The sequence below is a fragment of the Petromyzon marinus genome, assembly GCF_048934315.1.
Source record: "Petromyzon marinus isolate PM22_M1 ecotype Great Lakes invasive population chromosome 73 unlocalized genomic scaffold, UKy_Petmar_22M1.pri1.0 chr73_unloc.6, whole genome shotgun sequence".
Taxonomy (NCBI): Eukaryota; Metazoa; Chordata; class Hyperoartia; order Petromyzontiformes; family Petromyzontidae; genus Petromyzon; species Petromyzon marinus.
Window position 1 is genome coordinate 1 of NW_027422612.1, and position 18,515 is coordinate 18,515.

At 50.0% G+C, this 18,515-nt stretch overlaps 1 protein-coding gene across 1 annotated transcript in view; it reads left to right on the forward strand.

The window, feature by feature from the left end:
• Nucleotides 1-3,508: 3,508 nt before the first annotated feature.
• Nucleotides 3,509-18,515, forward strand: part of LOC142908156 (vesicle transport protein SFT2B-like) — a gene marked incomplete at its 5' end in the record, with an annotated part of 37,430 nt that continues 22,423 nt past the window's right edge. Inside the window, 2 exon segments of the mRNA XM_076058441.1 lie at nucleotides 3,509-3,564; nucleotides 9,155-9,241. Coding sequence (XP_075914556.1) covers nucleotides 3,509-3,564; nucleotides 9,155-9,241 — 143 coding nt within the window.

Genomic DNA, 18,515 nt, shown 5'->3' on the forward strand with positions numbered 1-18,515 from the left:
GAATCGATTGTTACTCATTTGGTGTGTGTTTTAATATGGGAACGTTTATAGAGGCGACGTTTGGGCCATGAGCCTTCTTCAGGATATAGTCACTCAACCACCCACTCACTTACCTACCTCACCACTCACTCACTCACTACCTCACCCCACCCACCCACCCCCACACCACCACTCAACCCCACCCCACCCACCTCACCCACCACTCACCCACCCACTCACTCACCACTCACCCACTCACCACTCACCCACTCACCCCACTCACCCACTCACCCACCCACCCACCACTCACCCACACACTCACCCACTCACCACCCAACCCACTCACCCACCACCCCCTCCCTCACCCACTCACACCACCCACTCACCACTCCACCCTCACCCACTCACCCACTCACTCACCCACTCACTCCACCCACTCACCTACCCACTCACCTACCCACTCACCACCCACTCACCACCCACTCACCACCTCACCTCACCCACGAACCCACCCACCCACTCACCCACTCACCTACCCACTCACCCACCCACTCACCCACCCACTCACCCACCCACTCACCTACCCACTCACTCACCCACCACTCACCACTCACTCACCCACTCACCTACCCACTCACCCACTCACCTACCCACCCACTCACTCACCCACTCACCTACCCACTCACCCACTCACTCAGTCACCCACTCACCTACCCACTCACTCACCCCACTCACCTACCCACTCACCTACCCACTCACCCACCCACTCACCTACCCACTCACTCACCCACTCACTCACCCACTCACTCACCCACTCACCTACCCACTCACCCACTCACTCACCCACTCACTCACCCACTCACCTACCCACCCACTCACTCACCCAGTCACCTACCCACTCACCCACTCACTCAGTCACCCACTCACCTACCCACTCACTCACCCACTCACTCACCCACTCACTCACCCACTCACCTACCCACTCACCCACTCACTCACCCACTCACTCACCCACTCACCTACCCACCCACTCACTCACCCAGTCACCTACCCACTCACCCACTCACTCAGTCACCCACTCACCTACCCACTCACCTACCCACTCACTCACTCACCCACTCACTCACCAACTCACCTACCCACTCACCCACCCACTCATTCAATATCGTCAACATCGATTCTGGAATCGCTGCGCTCCTAGTAGCTCCGGCTCGCTGGAATCGATTCCCTAGTCGGCTCTTCCCTTCCTAAGTCACGCGTTCCCCTCTCGAGGTCTACTCTAGACTAGCAGGGTGGACTATAGCTGAGTGACAGGTGGACTCCTCTAGACTCTAGACTAGCAGGGTGGACTATAGCTGAGTGAGAGGTGGACTCCTCTAGACTCTAGACTAGCAGGGTGGACTATAGGTGAGTGACAGGTGGACTCCTCTAGACTCTAGACTAGCAGGGTGGACTATAGCTGAGTGACAGGTGGACTCCTCTAGACTCTAGACTAGCAGGGTGGACTATAGCTGAGTGACAGGTGGACTCCTCTAGACTCTAGACTAGCAGGGTGGACTATAGCTGAGTGAGAGGTGGACTCCTCTAGACTCTAGACTAGCAGGGTGGACTATAGGTGAGTGACAGGTGGACTCCTCTAGACTCTAGACTAGCAGGTTGGACTATAGGTGAGTGAGAGGTCGACTCCTCTAGACTCTAGACTAGCAGGGTGGACTATAAGTGAGTGAGAGGTGGACTCCTCTAGACTCTAGACTAGCAGGGTGGACTATAGGAGAGTGAGAGGTGGACTCCTCTAGACTCTAGACGAGCAGGGTGGACTATAGCTGAGTGACAGGTGGACTCCTCTAGACTAGCAGGGTGGACTATAGGTGAGTGAGAGGTGGACTCCTCTAGACTCTAGACTAGCAGGGTGGACTATAGCTGAGTGACAGGTGGACTCCTCTAGACTCTAGACCAGCAGGGTGGACTATAGCTGAGTGACAGGTGGACTCCTCTAGACCAGCAGGGTGGACTATAGGTGAGTGACAGGTGGACTCCTCTAGACTAGCAGGGTGGACTATAGCTGAGTGACAGGTGGACTCCTCTAGACTCTAGACCAGCAGGGTGGACTATAGGCGAGTGACAGGTGGACTCCTCTAGACTCTAGACCAGCAGGGTGGACTATAGGCGAGTGAGAGGTGGACTCCTCTAGACTCTAGACTAGCAGGGTGGACTATAGCTGAGTGACAGGTGGACTCCTCTAGACTCTAGACCAGCAGGGTGGACTATAGGCGAGTGACAGGTGGACTCCTCTAGACTCTAGACCAGCAGGGTGGACTATAGCTGAGTGACAGGTGGACTCCTCTAAACTCTAGACCAGCAGGGTGGACTATAGCTGAGTGACGGGTGGACTCCTCTAGACTCTAGACCAGCAGGGTGGACTATAAGTGAGTGAGAGGTGGACTCCTCTAGACTCTAGACCAGCAGGGTGGACTATAGGCGAGTGAGAGGTGGACTCCTCTAGACTCTAGACCAGCAGGGTGGACTATAGCTGAGTGACAGGTGGACTCCTCTAAACTCTAGACCAGCAGGGTGGACTATAGCTGAGTGACGGGTGGACTCCTCTAGACTCTAGACCAGCAGGGTGGACTATAGGCGAGTGAGAGGTGGACTCCTCTAGACTCTAGACCAGCAGGGTGGACTATAGCTGAGTGACAGGTGGACTCCTCTAGACTCTAGACCAGCAGGGTGGACTATAGGCGAGTGACAGGTGGACTCCTCTAGACTCTAGACCAGCAGGGTGGACTATAGGCGAGTGAGAGGTGGACTCCTCTAGACTCTAGACCAGCAGGGTGGACTATAGCTAAGTGACAGGTGGACTCCTCTAGACTCTAGACCAGCAGGGTGGACTATAGGCGAGTGACAGGTGGACTCCTCTAGACTCTAGACTAGCAGGGTGGACTATAGGCGAGTGACAGGTGGACTCCTCTAGACTCTAGACCAGCAGGGTGGACTATAGGTAAAAGGTGGACTCTAGACTAGCAGGGTGGACTATAGGTGAGGAGAGAGGTGGACTCCTCTAGACTCTGGACTAGCAGGGTGGACTATAGGTGAGTGAGAGGTGGACTCCTCTAGAATCTAGACCAGCAGGGTGGACTATAGCTGAGTAACAGGTGGACTCCTCTAGACTCTAGACTAGCAGGGTGGACTATAGGTGAGTGAGAGGTCGACTCCTCTAGACTCTAGACCAGCAGGGTGGACTATAGGTGAGTGAGAGGTCGACTCCTCTAGACTCTAGACCAGCAGGGTGGACTATAGGTGAATGAGAGGTGGACTCCTCTAGACTAGCAGGGTGGACTATAGGTGAGTGATAGGTCGACTCCTCTAGACTCTAGACCAGCAGGGTGGACTATAGGTCAGTGACAGGTGGACTCTAGACCAGCAGGGTGGACTATAGGTGAGTGACAGGTGGACTCTAGACCAGCAGGGTGGACTATAGGTGAGTGAGAGGTCGACTCTAGGGTGGACCTCTAGCGATGGACAACTTGAGGAGGACTCTGCTGGGCCGTGACGAGGCGGCTGAGGGAGGATGGACTCCTGGCCGGGGTTCGTGACGCGACTAGGTCCACTCAGCCAGAAACCAAAAAACACTCGCCCAGTCGCTCACCGCTTAGTCACTCGCTTAGTCACTCGCTTAGTCACCCGCTTTGTCACTCACCCGCTCAGTCACTCACCCACACACTTAGTCACTCACCCGCTTAGTCACTCACCCGCTCAGTCACTCACCCACACACTTAGTCACTCACTCGCTTAGTCACCCGCTTAGTCACTCACCCCGCTCAGTCACTCACCCACACACTTAGTCACTCACTCGCTTAGTCACTCGCTTAGTCACTCACCCGCTTAGTCATTCACTCGCTCAGTCACTCACCCGCTTAGTCAGCCACTTAGTCACTCACCCACACACTTAGTCACTCACTCGCTCAGTCACTCACCCGCTTAGTCAGCCACTCGCCCAGTCACTCACTCGCTTAGTCACTCGCCCGCTTAGTCACCCTCTTGCTTAGTCACTCACTCGCCCGCTTAGTCACTCACTTAGTCACTCACTCGCTTAGTCAGCCACTCGCCCAGTCACTCACTCGCTTAGTCACTCGCCCGCTTAGTCACCCTCTTGCTTAGTCACTCACTCGCCCACTTAGTCACTCGCTTAGTCACTCACTCGCTTAGTCAGCCACTCGCCCAGTCACTCACACACTTAGTCACTCACCCGCTTAGTCACTCGCTTAGTCACTCACCCGCTCAGTCACCCGCTTAGTCACTCGCGTAGTCACTCACCCGCTTAGTCACTCACTCGCTTAGTCACTCACTCGCTTAGTCACCCGCTTAGTCACTCGCGTAGTCACTCACCCCGCTTAGTCACTCACTCGCTTAGTCACTCACTCGCTTAGTCACCCGCTTAGTCACTCGCGTAGTCACTCACCCCGCTTAGTCACTCACCCGCTTAGTCACTCACCTCGCTTAGTCACCCGCTTAGTCACTCGCGTAGTCACTCACCCGCTCAGTCACTCACCCGCATAGTCACTCACCCACACACTTAGTCACTCACTCTCTTAGTCACTCACCCACACACTTAGTCACTCACTCGCTTAGTCACTCACTCACTTAGTCAACCACTCGCCTAGTCACTCGCTTAGTCACTCACTTAGTCAACCACTCACCTAGTCACTCGCTTAGTCACTCACCCGCTTAGTCAGCCATTCGCCCAGTCACTCACTCGCTTAGTCACCCAACCACCCGCTTAGTCACTCACTCGCTTAGTCACTCACCCTCTTAGTCACTCGCTTAGTCACTCACCCGCTTAGTCACTCACCCACACACTTAGTCACTCACTCGCTTAGTCACTCACTCGCTTAGTCACTCACTCGCTTAGTCACTGACTCACTTAGTCACTCACCCACACTCTTAGTCACTCACTAGCTTAGTCACTCACTCACTTAGTCAACCACTCACCTAGTCACTCACTCGCTTAGTCACTCACCCGCTTAGTCAACCACTCACCTAGTCACTCAGTTACCCAGCCACTCACCATGTGCGTCTCTCTCTGTGTGTCTCTGTGTCTCTGTGTGTGTCTGTGTGTGTCTCTGTGTGTGTGTCTATGTCTCTGTGTGTCTCTGTGTGTGTGTGTCTGTGTGTGTCTTTGTGTGTGTGTCTGTGTGTGTCTCTGTGTCTGTGTGTGTCTCTGTGTGTGTCTCTGTGTGTGTCTCTGTCTCTGTGTGTGTCTCTGTGTGTGTCTCTGTGTGTGTCTCTGTGTGTGTGTCTCTGTGTGTGTCTATGTCTCTGTGTGTGTCTCTGTGTGTCTCTGTGTGTGTCTCTGTGTGTGTCTATGTCTCTGTGTGTGTCTCTGTGTGTCTCTGTGAGTGTCTCTGTGTATGTGTGTGTCTGTGTGTGTCTTTGTGTGTGTGTCTGTGTGTGTGTCTGTGTGTGTCTCTGTCTCTGTGTGTGTGTGTCTGTGTGTGTCTGTGTGTGTGTCTCTGTGTGTGTCTCTGTGTGTCTGTGTGTGTCTCTGTGTGTGTCTCTGTGTCTCTGTGTGTGTCTCTGTGTCTCTGTGTGTGTCTCTGAATGTGTCTCTGTGTCTCTGTGTGTGTCTCTGTGTGTGTCTGTGTCTCTGTGTGTGTCTCTGAATGTGTCTCTGTGTCTCTGTGTGTGTCTCTGTGTGTGTCTGTGTCTCTGTGTGTGTCTGTGTCTCTGTGTGTGTCTCTGTGTGTGTCTCTGTGTGTGTCTCTGTGTCTCTGTGTCTCTGTGTGTGTCTCTGTGTGTGTCTCTGTGTGTGTGTCTCTGTGTGTGTCTCTGTGAGTGTCTCTGTGTGAGTGTCTCTGTGTCTCTGTGCGTGAGTGTCTCTGTGTCTCTGTGTGTGTCTCTGTGTGTGTCTCTGTGTGTCTCTGTGTGTGTCTCTGAATGTGTCTCTGTCTCTGTGTGTGTCTGTGTCTCTGTGTCTCTGTGTCTCTGTGTGTGTCTCTGTGTCTCTGTGTGTGTGTCTCTGTGTCTCTGTGTCTCTGTGTGTGTCTCTGTGTCTCTGTGTGTGTGTCTCTGTGTCTCTGTGTCTCTGTGTGTGTCTCTGTGTGTGTCTCTGTGTCTCTGTGTGTGTGTCTCTGTGTCTCTGTGTGTGTCTCTGTGTCTCTGTGTGTGTCTCTGTGTCTCTGTGTGTGTCTCTGTGTCTCTGTGTGTGTCTCTGTGTCTCTGTGTGTGTGTCTCTGTGTCTCTGTGTGTGTCTCTGTGTCTCTGTGTGTCTCTGTGTGTGTCTGTGTCTCTGTGTGTGTCTCTGTGTCTCTGTGTGTGTCTCTGTGTGTGTCTGTGTGTCTCTGTGTCTCTGTGTGAGTGTCTCTGTGTCTCTGAATGTGTCTCTGTGTGTGTCTGTGTCTCTGTGTCTCTGTGTGTGTGTCTCTGTGTCTCTGTGTGTCTCTGTGTGTGTCTCTGAATGTGTCTCTGTGTGTGTCTCTGTGTGTGTCTCTGTGTGTGTCTCTGTGTGTGTCTCTGTGTGTCTCTGTGTGTGTCTCTGAATGTGTCTCTGTGTGTGTCTGTGTCTCTGTGTGTGTCTCTGAATGTGTCTCTGTGTCTCTGTGTCTCTGTGTGTGTCTCTGTGTGTGTCTGTGTCTCTGTGTGTGTCTGTGTCTCTGTGTGTGTCTCTGTGTGTGTCTCTGTGTGTGTCTCTGTGTCTCTGTGTCTCTGTGTGTGTCTCTGTGTGTGTCTCTGTGTGTGTGTCTCTGTGTGTGTCTCTGTGAGTGTCTCTGTGTGAGTGTCTCTGTGTCTCTGTGCGTGAGTGTCTCTGTGTCTCTGTGTGTGTCTCTGTGTGTGTCTCTGTGTGTCTCTGTGTGTGTCTCTGAATGTGTCTCTGTCTCTGTGTGTGTCTGTGTCTCTGTGTCTCTGTGTCTCTGTGTGTGTCTCTGTGTCTCTGTGTGTGGTCTCTGTGTCTCTGTGTCTCTGTGTGTGTCTCTGTGTCTCTGTGTGTGTGTCTCTGTGTCTCTGTGTCTCTGTGTGTGTCTCTGTGTGTGTCTCTGTGTCTCTGTGTGTGTGTCTCTGTGTCTCTGTGTGTGTCTCTGTGTCTCTGTGTGTGTCTCTGTGTCTCTGTGTGTGTCTCTGTGTCTCTGTGTGTGTCTCTGTGTCTCTGTGTGTGTGTCTCTGTGTCTCTGTGTGTGTCTCTGTGTCTCTGTGTGTGTCTCTGTGTGTGTCTGTGTCTCTGTGTGTGTCTCTGTGTCTCTGTGTGTGTCTCTGTGTGTGTCTGTGTGTCTCTGTGTCTCTGTGTGAGTGTCTCTGTGTCTCTGAATGTGTCTCTGTGTGTGTCTGTGTCTCTGTGTCTCTGTGTGTGTGTCTCTGTGTCTCTGTGTGTCTCTGTGTGTGTCTCTGAATGTGTCTCTGTGTGTGTCTCTGTGTGTGTCTCTGTGTGTGTCTCTGTGTGTGTCTCTGTGTGTCTCTGTGTGTGTCTCTGTGTGTGTCTCTGTCTCTGTGTGTGTCTCTGTGTCTCTGTGTCTCTGTGTGTGTCTCTGTGTGTGTCTGTGTCTCTGTGTGTGTCTCTGTGTCTCTGTGTGTGTCTCTGTGTCTCTCTGTGTGTCTCTGTGTCTCTGTGTGTGTCTCTGTGTCTCTGTGTGTGTCTGTGTGTCTCTGTGTCTCTGTGTGTGTCTCTGTGTGTGTCTCTGTGTCTCTGTGTGTGTGTCTCTGTGTCTCTGTGTGTGTCTCTGTGTCTCTGTGTGTGTCTCTGTGTCTCTGTGTGTGTCTCTGTGTCTCTGTGTGTGTCTCTGTGTCTCTGTGTGTGTGTCTCTGTGTCTCTGTGTGTGTCTCTGTGTCTCTGTGTGTGTCTCTGTGTGTGTCTGTGTCTCTGTGTGTGTCTCTGTGTCTCTGTGTGTGTCTCTGTGTGTGTCTGTGTGTCTCTGTGTCTCTGTGTGAGTGTCTCTGTGTCTCTGAATGTGTCTCTGTGTGTGTCTGTGTCTCTGTGTCTCTGTGTGTGTGTCTCTGTGTCTCTGTGTGTCTCTGTGTCTCTGTGTCTCTGTGTGTGTCTCTGTGTGTGTCTCTGTGTGTGTCTCTGTGTCTCTGTGTGTGTCTCTGTGTCTCTGTGTCTCTGTGTGTGTCTCTGTGTCTCTGTGTGAGTGTCTCTGTGTCTCTGTGTGTGTCTCTGTGTCTGTGTGTCTCTGTGTCTCTGTGTGAGTGTCTCTGTGTCTCTGAATGTGTCTCTGTGTGTGTCTGTGTCTCTGTGTGTGTCTCTGAATGTGTCTCTGTGTGTGTCTGTGTCTCTGTGTCTCTGTGTCTCTGTGTGTGTCTCTGTGTCTCTGTGTGTGTCTCTGTGTCTCTGTGTGTGTCTCTGTGTCTCTGTGTGTGTGTCTCTGTGTCTCTGTGTGTGTGTCTGTGTGTCTCTGTGTCTCTGTGTGTGTCTCTGTGTCTCTGAATGTGTCTCTGTGTGTGTCTGTGTCTCTGTGTGTGTCTCTGAATGTGTCTCTGTGTGTGTCTGTGTCTCTGTGTCTCTGTGTCTCTGTGTGTGTCTCTGTGTCTCTGTGTGTGTCTCTGTGTCTCTGTGTCTCTGTGTGTGTCTCTGTGTCTCTGTGTGTGTCTCTGTGTGTGTCTGTGTGTCTCTGTGTCTCTGTGTGTGTGTCTCTGTGTCTCTGTGTCTCTGTGTGTGTGTCTCTGTGTGTGTCTCTGAATGTGTCTCTGTCTCTGTGTGTGTCTCTGTGTGTGTGTCTCTGTGTCTCTGTGTCTCTGTGTGTGTCTCTGTGTGTGTCTGTGTCTCTGTGTGTGTCTGTGTCTCTGTGTGTGTCTCTGTGTGTGTCTCTGTGTGTGTCTCTGTGTCTCTGTGTGTGTCTCTGTGTGTGTCTCTGTGTATGTGTGTGTCTCTGTGTGTGTCTCTGTGTGTGTCTCTGTGTGTGTCTCTGTGTGTGTGTCTGTCTCTGTGTGTGTCTCTGTGTCTCTGTGTGTGTCTCTGTGTGTGTGTCTATGTCTCTGTGTGTGTCTCTGTGTGTCTCTGTGTGAGTGTCTCTGTGTGTGTGTCTGTGTGTGTGTCTCTGTGTGTCTCTGTGTGAGTGTCTCTGTGTGTGTGTCTGTGTGTGTGTCTCTGTGTGTCTCTGTGTGTCTCTGTGTCTCTGTGTGTGTGTCTCTGTGTCTCTGTGTGAGTGTCTCTGTCTCTGTGTGTGTCTCTGTGTGTGTGTCTCTGCAGGTGTCAGAAGCCACCACGCTGGGCTTTGGGTCTCGTCTGAAGGGGTTTGCTGTCTGCTTCTGCCTGGGGGTCCTCTGCTCCATCCTGGTGAGTAACTCCACACCCCCTAGACCCCCCTAGACCCCTGTAGACCCCCCTAGACCCCTGTAGAGCCCTGTAGACCCCTGTAGACCCCCCTAGACCCCTGTAGGCCCCTGTAGACCAACCTAGACCCCGTAGACCCTCTCTAGACCCCCTAGAACCCCCTAGACCCCCCTAGACCCCCCTAGACCCCCCTAGACCCCGCTAGACTCCCCTAGACCCCTGTAGACCCCCCTAGACCCCCCTAGACCCCCGTAGGCCCGCTAGAACCCCTAGACCCCCTAGACCCCCCTAGACCCCCCTAGACCCCTGTAGACCCCCCTAGACCCCCGTAGACCCCCTAGAACCCCTAGACCCCCTAGACCCCCATAGACCCCTGTAGACCCCCCTAGACCCCCCTAGACCCCTTAGACCCCTGTAGACCCCCCTAGACCCCCCTAGACCCCTGTAGACCCCCCTAGAGCCCTGTAGACCCCTGTAGACCCCCCTAGACCCGTGTAGACCCCCCTAGAGCCCTGTAGATCCCCCTAGACCCCCCTAGACCCCTGTAGACCCCCCCTAGACCCCTGTAGACGCCCCTAGACCCCCCTAGACCCTGTAGACCCCTGTAGACCCCCCTAGACCCCCTAGACCCCTGTAGACCCCTCTAGACCCCTGTAGACCCCTGTAGACCCCCCTAGACCCCTGTAGACCCCTCTAGGACCCCATAGGACCCCCCTAGACCCCTGTAGACCCCCCTAGACCCCCCTAGACCCCTGTAGACCCCCTAGACCCCCTTAGACCCCTGTAGACCCCCTAGACCCCCCTCGACCCCTGTAGACCCCCCTAGAGCCCTGTAGACCCCTGTAGACCCCCCTAGACCCCCTAGACCCCTGTAGACCCCCCTAGACCCCCCTAGACCCCTGTAGACCCCCCTAGACCCCCTAGACCCCCCTAGACCCCCTAGACCCCCCTAGACCCCCTAGAGCCCTGTAGACCCCTGTAGACCCCCCTAGACCCCCTAGACCCCCCTAGACCCGTGTAGACCCCCCTAGACCCCTGTAGACCCCCCCTAGACCCCCCTCGACCCCTGTAGACCCCCCTAGACCCCCCTAGACCCCTGTAGACACCCCTAGACCCCCCTAGACCCCTGTAGACCCCTGTAGACCCCCCCTAGACCCCTGTAGACCCCCCTAGACCCCCCTCGACCCCTGTAGACCCCCCTAGACCCCCCTAGACCCCTGTAGACACCCCTAGACCCCCCTAGACCCCTGTAGACCCCTGTAGACCCCCCCTAGACCCCTGTAGACCCCCCTAGACCCCTGTAGACCCTCCCTAGACCTCTGTAGACCCCCCCTAGACCCCCCTAGACCCCCCTAGACCCTCCCTAGACCCCCCTAGACCCCCGCTAGACCCCCCCTGGACCCCCCTAAACCCCCCTAGACCCCCCTGGACCCCCCCTAGACCCCCCTAGACCCCTTTAAGACCCCCCCTAGACCCCCCCCAGGCCCCCCTAGACCCCTCTAATACCCCTCTAAGACCCCTACAGACCCCCCTAGACCCCCCTAGACCTCCCCAGTCATCTCAGTCGACCCGTGGCACCTGCTGGGTCTGCCCCGTGACCTCCTGGTGCACCTAGCCTGGCACAGCAGGTAGGGGGCACAGGTGGTGCATCAGCCAGTCATCTCAGTCAGTCGACCCGTGGCACCTGCTGGGTCTGCCCCGTGACCTCCTGGTGCACCTAGCCTGGCACAGTAGGGGGGCACAGGTGGTGCATCAGCCACAGTCATCTCAGTCAGTCGACACGTGGCACCTGGGTCTGCCCCGTGACCTCCTGGTGCACCTAGCCTGGCACAGTAGGGGGGCACAGGTGGTGCATCAGCCAGTCATCTCAGCCAGTCGACCCGTGGCACCTGGGTCTGCCCCGTGACCTCCTGCCAGCGGGCGTTCGACACTTCACGTGGCCTCAGGGTGCACCTAGCCTGGCACAAGCGTCGTGGTGACGTCACCGCCACTTAGTGGCGAATGGCGGTAGTTGTTGTGTGTCTGTGTGTGTGTTTGTGTGACTGTGTCTATGTCACTATGTGTCTATGTGACTGTATGTGACTGTATGTGACTATGTGACTGTGTCTGTGTGTGACTGTGTCTATGTGACTGTGTCTATGTGACTGTGTGTCACTGTGTGTGACTGTGTCTATGTGTGACTGTGTCACTGTGTGTGTGTGTGTCTATGACACTGTGTGTGTGTGTGTCTATGTGTGACTGTGTGTCACTGTGTGTGTGTGTGTCTATGTCACTGTGTGTGTGTGTGTGTCTATGTGTGACTGTGTGTCACTGTGTGTGTGTGTCTATGTCACTGTGTGTGACTGTGTCTATGTGTGACTGTGTGTCACTGTGTGTGTGTGTGTGTCTATGTCACTGTGTGTGTGTCTATGTGACTGTGTGTCACTGTGTGTGTGTGTGTCTATGTCACTGTGTGTCACTGTGTGTGTGTGTCTATGTCACTGTGTGTGACTGTGTGTCTATGTCACTGTGTGTCACTGTGTGTGTCTATGTGACTGTGTCTATGTGACTGTGTGTCACTGTGTGTGTGTGTGTGTCTATGTCACTGTGTGTGACTGTGTGTGTGTGTCTATGTCACTGTGTGTGACTGTGTGTCTATGTCACTGTGTGTCACTGTGTGTGTCTATGTGACTGTGTCTATGACTGGTTGTGTCACTGTGTGTGTGTGTGTCTATGTCACTGTGTGTGACTGTGACTATGTGTGACTGTGTCTTTGTGACTGTGTCTATGTGTGTGTGTCTATGTGACTGTGTGTGACTGTGTGTGTGACTGTGTCTATGTGTGTGTGTCTATGTGTGTTTGTGTGACTGTGTCTATGTCACTATGTGTCTATGTGACTGTATGTGACTGTATGTGACTATGTGACTGTGTCTGTGTGTGACTGTGTCTATGTGACTGTGTGTCACTGTGTGTGTGTGTGTCTATGTCACTGTGTGTGTGTGTGTCTATGTGTGACTGTGTGTCACTGTGTGTGTGTGTGTCTATGTCACTGTGTGTGTGTGTGTCTATGTGTGACTGTGTGTCACTGTGTGTGTGTGTGTCTATGTCACTGTGTGTGACTGTGTCTATGTGTGACTGTGTGTCACTGTGTGTGTGTGTGTCTATGTCACTGTGTGTGTGTCTATGTGACTGTGTGTCACTGTGTGTGTGTGTGTGTCTATGTCACTGTGTGTGACTGTGTGTGTGACTGTGTGTCACTGTGTGTGTGTGTGTCTATGTCACTGTGTGTGACTGTGTGTGTGTGTCTATGTCACTGTGTGTCACTGTGTGTGTGTGTCTATGTCACTGTGTGTGACTGTGTGTCTATGTCACTGTGTGTCACTGTGTGTGTCTATGTGACTGTGTCTATGTGACTGTGTGTCACTGTGTGTGTGTGTGTGTCTATGTCACTGTGTGTGACTGTGACTATGTGTGACTGTGTCTTTGTGACTGTGTCTATGTGTGTGTGTCTATGTGACTGTGTGTGACTGTGTGTGTGACTGTGTATGTGTGTGTGTCTGTGTGTGTGTGTGTGACTGTGTCTATGTCACTATGTGTCTATGTGACTGTATGTGACTGTATGTGACTATGTGACTGTGTCTGTGTGTGACTGTGTCTATGTGACTGTGTGTCACTGTGTGTGTGTCTATGTCACTGTGTGTGACTGTGACTATGTGTGACTGTGTCTTTGTGACTGTGTCTATGTGTGTGTGTCTATGTGACTGTGTGTGACTGTGTGTGTGACTGTGTCTATGTGTGTGTGTCTATGTGTGTTTGTGTGACTGTGTCTATGTCACTATGTGTCTATGTGACTGTATGTGACTGTATGTGACTATGTGACTGTGTCTGTGTGTGACTGTGTCTATGTGACTGTGTGTCACTGTGTGTGTGTGTGTGTCTATGTCACTGTGTGTCACTGTGTGTGTCTATGTGACTGTGTCTATGTCACTGTGTGTCTATGTGACTGTGTCTATGTGACTGTGTCTATGTCACTGTGTGTGACTGTGTGTGTGACTGTGTGTCTATGTCACTGTGTGTCACTGTGTGTGTCTATGTGACTGTGTCTATGTCACTGTGTGTCTATGTGACTGTGTCTATGTGACTGTGTCTATGTCACTGTGTGTCTATGTGACTGTGTCTATGTGACTGTATGTGACTGTGTCTATGTCACTGTCACTGTGTGTGTCTATGTGTCTGTGTGTCTATCTATGTGTCTATGTGCCTATGTAACTGTGTCTATGTGTGTGTGTGTCTATGTGACTGTGTCTATGTAACTGTGTCTATGTCTAGGGAGCGGTATTTCTATGTGTCTATGTAACTGTGTCTAACTGTCTCACTGTCTATCTGTGTGTGTCTAGGGAGTGGTATTTCTATGTGTCTATGTGTCTATCTGTGTAACTGTGTCTATGTAACTGTGTCTATCTGTGTGTGTCTAGGGAGCGGTATTTCTATGTGTCTATCTAACTGTGTGTAACTGTGTCTATGTAACTGTGTCTATGTAACTGTGTCTATGTAACTGTGTCTATGTAACTGTGTCTAACTGTGACTGTCTATCTGTGACTGTGTCTAGGGAGCGGTATTTCTATGTGTCTATGTGTAACTGTGTGTCTAACTGTCTCACTGTCTATCTGTGACTGTGTCTAGAGAGCGGTATTTCTGTGTGTCTATCTGTGTAACTGTGTCTATCTGTGACTATGTCTACGGAGCGGTATTTCTATGTGTCTATCTATGTGTCTATGTAACTGTGTCTATGTAACTGTGTCTATGTAACTGTGTCTATGTGACTGTGTCTATGTGACTGTGTCTAGGGAGCGGTATTTCTGTGTGTCTATGTAACTGTGTCTATGTGTGTGTGTGTCTATGTAACTGTGTCTAACTGTGTCTAACTGTGACTGTGTCTATGTGTGACTGTGTCTAGGGAGCGGTTTTTCTGTGTGTCTATGTAACTGTGTCTATGTGTCTATGTAACTGTGTCTATGTAACTGTGTCTAACTGTGTGTGTGTCTAGGGAGTGGTCTTTCTGTGTGTCTATGTCTAACTGTAACTGTGTCTGTGTCTAACTGTGACTGTGTCTAGGGAGCGGTATTTCTGTGTGTCTATGTGTCTAACTGTCTCACTGTCTAACTGTGACTGTCTAACTGTGTGTCTATGTCTAGGGAGCGGTATTTCTGTGTGTCTATCTATGTGTCTATCTATGTGTCTATGTAACTGTGTCTAACTGTGTGTGTCTAGGGAGCGGTATTTCTGTGTGTCTATGTAACTGTGTCTATCTATGTGTGTCTAACTGTGACTGTCTATCTGTGTGTCTAGGGAGCGGTATTTCTGTGTGTCTATGTAACTGTGTCTATGTGTAACTGTGTCTATGTGTCTATGTGTAACTGTGTCTATGTAACTGTGTCTATGTAACTGTGTCTATCTATGTGTGTCTAACTGTGTCTATCTGTGAGTGTGTCTAGGGAGCGGTATTTTTGTGTGTCTATGTAACTGTGTGTCTATGTAACTGTGTGTGTGTGTCTATGTAACTGTGTCTATCTATGTGTGTCTAACTGTGTCTCACTGTCTAACTGTGTGAGTGTGTCTAGGGAGCGGTATTTATGTGTGTCTATGTAACTGTGTCTATGTGTAACTGTGTCTATGTGTAACTGTGTCTATATAACTGTGTCTATGTAACTGTGTCTATCTAACTGTGTGTCTATGTAACTGTGTCTATGTAACTGTGTCTATGTAACTGTGTCTCACTATCTAACTATGTCTAACTGTCTATGTGAGTGTGTCTAGGGCGCGGTATTTCTGTGTGTGTCTATGTGACTGTGTCTATGTAACTGTGTCTAACTGTGTCTAACTGTGTGAGTGTGTCTAGGGCGCGGTATTTCTGTGTGTCTATGTAACTGTGTCTATGTAACTGTGTCTATGTAACTGTGTCTATGTAACTGTGTCTAACTGTGTCTAACTGTGTGAGTGTGTCTAGGGCGCGGTATTTCTGTGTGTGTCTATGTAACTGTGTCTATGTAACTGTGTCTATGTGACTGTGTCTATGTAACTGTGTGTCTATGTGACTGTGTGTCTATGTGACTGTGTGTAACTGTGTCTATCTATGTGTGTCTATCTGTGTGTGTCTAACTGTGTGAGTGTGTCTAGGGCGCGATATTTATGTGTGTCTATGTAACTGTGTCTATCTATGTGTGTCTATCTAACTGTGTCTATGTGAGTGTGTCTAGGGCGCGATATTTCTGTGTGTCTATGTGTCTATGTAACTGTGTCTATCTATGTCTCACTGTCTAACTGTGTCTAGGGCGCGATATTTCTGTGTGTCTATTTCTGTGTGTCTATGTGTCTATGTAACTGTGTCTAACTGTGTCTCACTGTCTAACTGTGTCTAACTATGTGAGTGTGTCTAGGGCGCGATATTTTCTGTGTGTGTCTATGTGACTGTGTGTAACTGTGTCTAACTGTGTCTATCTGTGTGTGTCTATGTGTCTATGTCTATGTAACTGTGTGTCTATGTAACTGTGTCTAACTGTCTATCTGTGTGTGTCTAACTGTCTAACTGTGTCTAGGGCGCGATATTTCCGTGTGTCTATGTGTCTATGTAACTGTGTCTCACTGTGTCTCACTGTCTCACTGTGTGTCACTGTCTAACTGTGTCTATGTAACTGTGTCTAACTGTCTAACTGTGTCTAGGGCGCGATATTTCTGTGTGTGTCTATGTAACTGTGTGTCTATGTAACTATGTCTCACTATGTGAGTGTGTCTAGGGCGCGATATTTCTGTGTGTGTCTGTGTGTCTATGTAACTGTGTCTATCTGTGTGTGTCTATGTAACTATGTGTCTATCTGTGTGTGTCTAACTGTGTCACTGTCTAACTGTGTCTAGGGCGCGATATTTCTGTGTGTGTCTATGTAACTGTGTGTCTATGTAACTGTGTCTATCTATGTGTGTCTAACTATGTCTAACTGTCTATGTGAGTGTGTCTAGGGCGCGATATTTCTGTGTGTCTATGTGTCTATGTAACTGTCTAACTGTGTCTCACTGTCTAACTGTGTCTAGGGCGCGATATTTCTGTGTGTGTCTATGTGACTGTGTGTAACTGTGTCTATCTATGTGTGTCTATCTGTGTGTGTCTATGTAACTGTGTCTAACTGTGTGTCACTGTCTAACTGTGTCTAGGGCGCGATATTTCTGTGTGTCTATGTGTCTATGTAACTGTGTCTATCTATGTGTGTCTATCTGTGTGTGTCTATGTAACTGTGTCTATGTGTCTATGTCTAACTGTCTCACTATGTGAGTGTGTCTAGGGCGCGGTATTTCTGTGTGTGTCTGTGTGTCTATGTAACTGTGTCTATCTGTGTGTGTCTATGTAACTATGTGTCTATCTGTGTGTGTCTAACTGTGTCTATGTCTCACTGTCTAACTGTGTCTAGGGCGCGATATTTCTGTGTGTGTCTATGTAACTATGTAACTGTGTCTCACTGTCTAACTGTGTCTAGGGCGCGATATTTCTGTGTGTCTATGTGACTGTGTCTATGTAACTATGTGTCTATCTATGTGTGTCTATGTAACTGTGTCTCACTGTCTAACTGTGTCTAGGGCGCGATATTTCTGTGTGTCTATGTAACTATGTGTCTATCTATGTGTGTCTATCTGTGTGTCTCACTGTCTAACTGTGTCTAGGGCGCGATATTTCTGTGTGTCTATGTGTCTATGTAACTATGTGTCTATCTATGTGTGTCTATGTAACTGTGTCTAACTGTCTAACTGTGTCTAGGGCGCGATATTTCTGTGTGTCTATGTGTCTATGTAACTATGTGTCTATCTATGTGTGTCTATGTAACTGTGTCTATGTAACTGTGTCTATGTCTCACTGTCTAACTGTGTCTAGGGCGCGATATTTCTGTGTGTGTCTATGTGACTGTGTCACTGTCTAACTGTGTGTGTCTAACTGTGTCTAGGGCGCGATATTTCTGTGTGTGTCTATGTGACTGTGTCTATGTAACTGTGTGTCTATGTAACTGTGTCTATGTAACTGTGTCTATCTATGTGTGTCTATGTGTCTATGTAACTGTGTCTATGTAACTGTGTCTATGTAACTGTGTGTGTCTAACTGTGTCTAGGGCGCGATATTTCTGTGTGTCTGTGTCTAACTGTCTATGTAACTGTGTGTCTATGTAACTGTGTCTATCTATGTAACTGTGTCTATCTATGTAACTGTGTCTATGTGTCTATGTAACTGTGTCTATGTAACTGTGTCTATGTAACTGTGTGTGTCTAACTGTGTCTAGGGCGCGATATTTCTGTGTGTCTATGTGTCTATGTAACTGTGTCTATGTAACTGTGTCTATGTAACTGTGTCTATGTAACTGTGTGTGTCTAACTGTGTCTAGGGCGCGATATTTCTGTGTGTGTCTATGTGACTGTGTCTATCTGTGTGTGTCTATGTCTCACTGTCTCACTGTCTATCTGTGTGTGTCTATGTAACTGTGTCTATCTATGTGTGTCTATCTGTGTGTGTCTATGTCTAACTGTCTATGTGTGTGTGTCTAGGGCGCGATATTTCTGTGTGTGTCTATGTGACTGTGTCTATGTGACTGTGTCTATCTGTGTGTGTCTATATCTCACTGTCTATCTGTGTGTGTCTATGTCTAACTGTCTATGTGTGTGTGTCTAGGGCGCGATATTTCTGTGTGTGTCTATGTGACTGTGTCTATCTGTGTGTGTCTATGTAACTGTGTCTATGTCTCACTGTCTAACTGTGTCTAGGGCGCGATATTTCTGTGTGTGTCTATGTGACTGTGTCTATGTAACTGTGTGTCTATGTAACTGTGTCTATGTCTCACTGTCTAACTGTGTCTAGGGCGCGATATTTCTGTGTGTCTATGTAACTGTGTGTCTATGTAACTGTGTCTATATATGTGTGTCTATCTGTGTGTGTCTATGTAACTGTGTCTATGTAACTGTGTCTATGTAACTGTGTGTGTCTAACTGTGTCTAGGGCGCGATATTTCTGTGTGTGTCTATGTGTCTATGTAACTGTGTCTATCTATGTGTGTCTATGTAACTGTGTCTATGTAACTGTGTGTGTCTAACTGTGTCTAGGGCGCGATATTTCTGTGTGTCTATGTGTCTATGTAACTGTGTCTATGTAACTGTGTCTATGCAACTGTGTGTGTCTAACTGTGTCTAGGGCGCGATATTTCTGTGTGTGTCTATGTGTCTATGTAACTGTGTCTATCTATCTATCTGTGTCTATGTCTCACTGTCT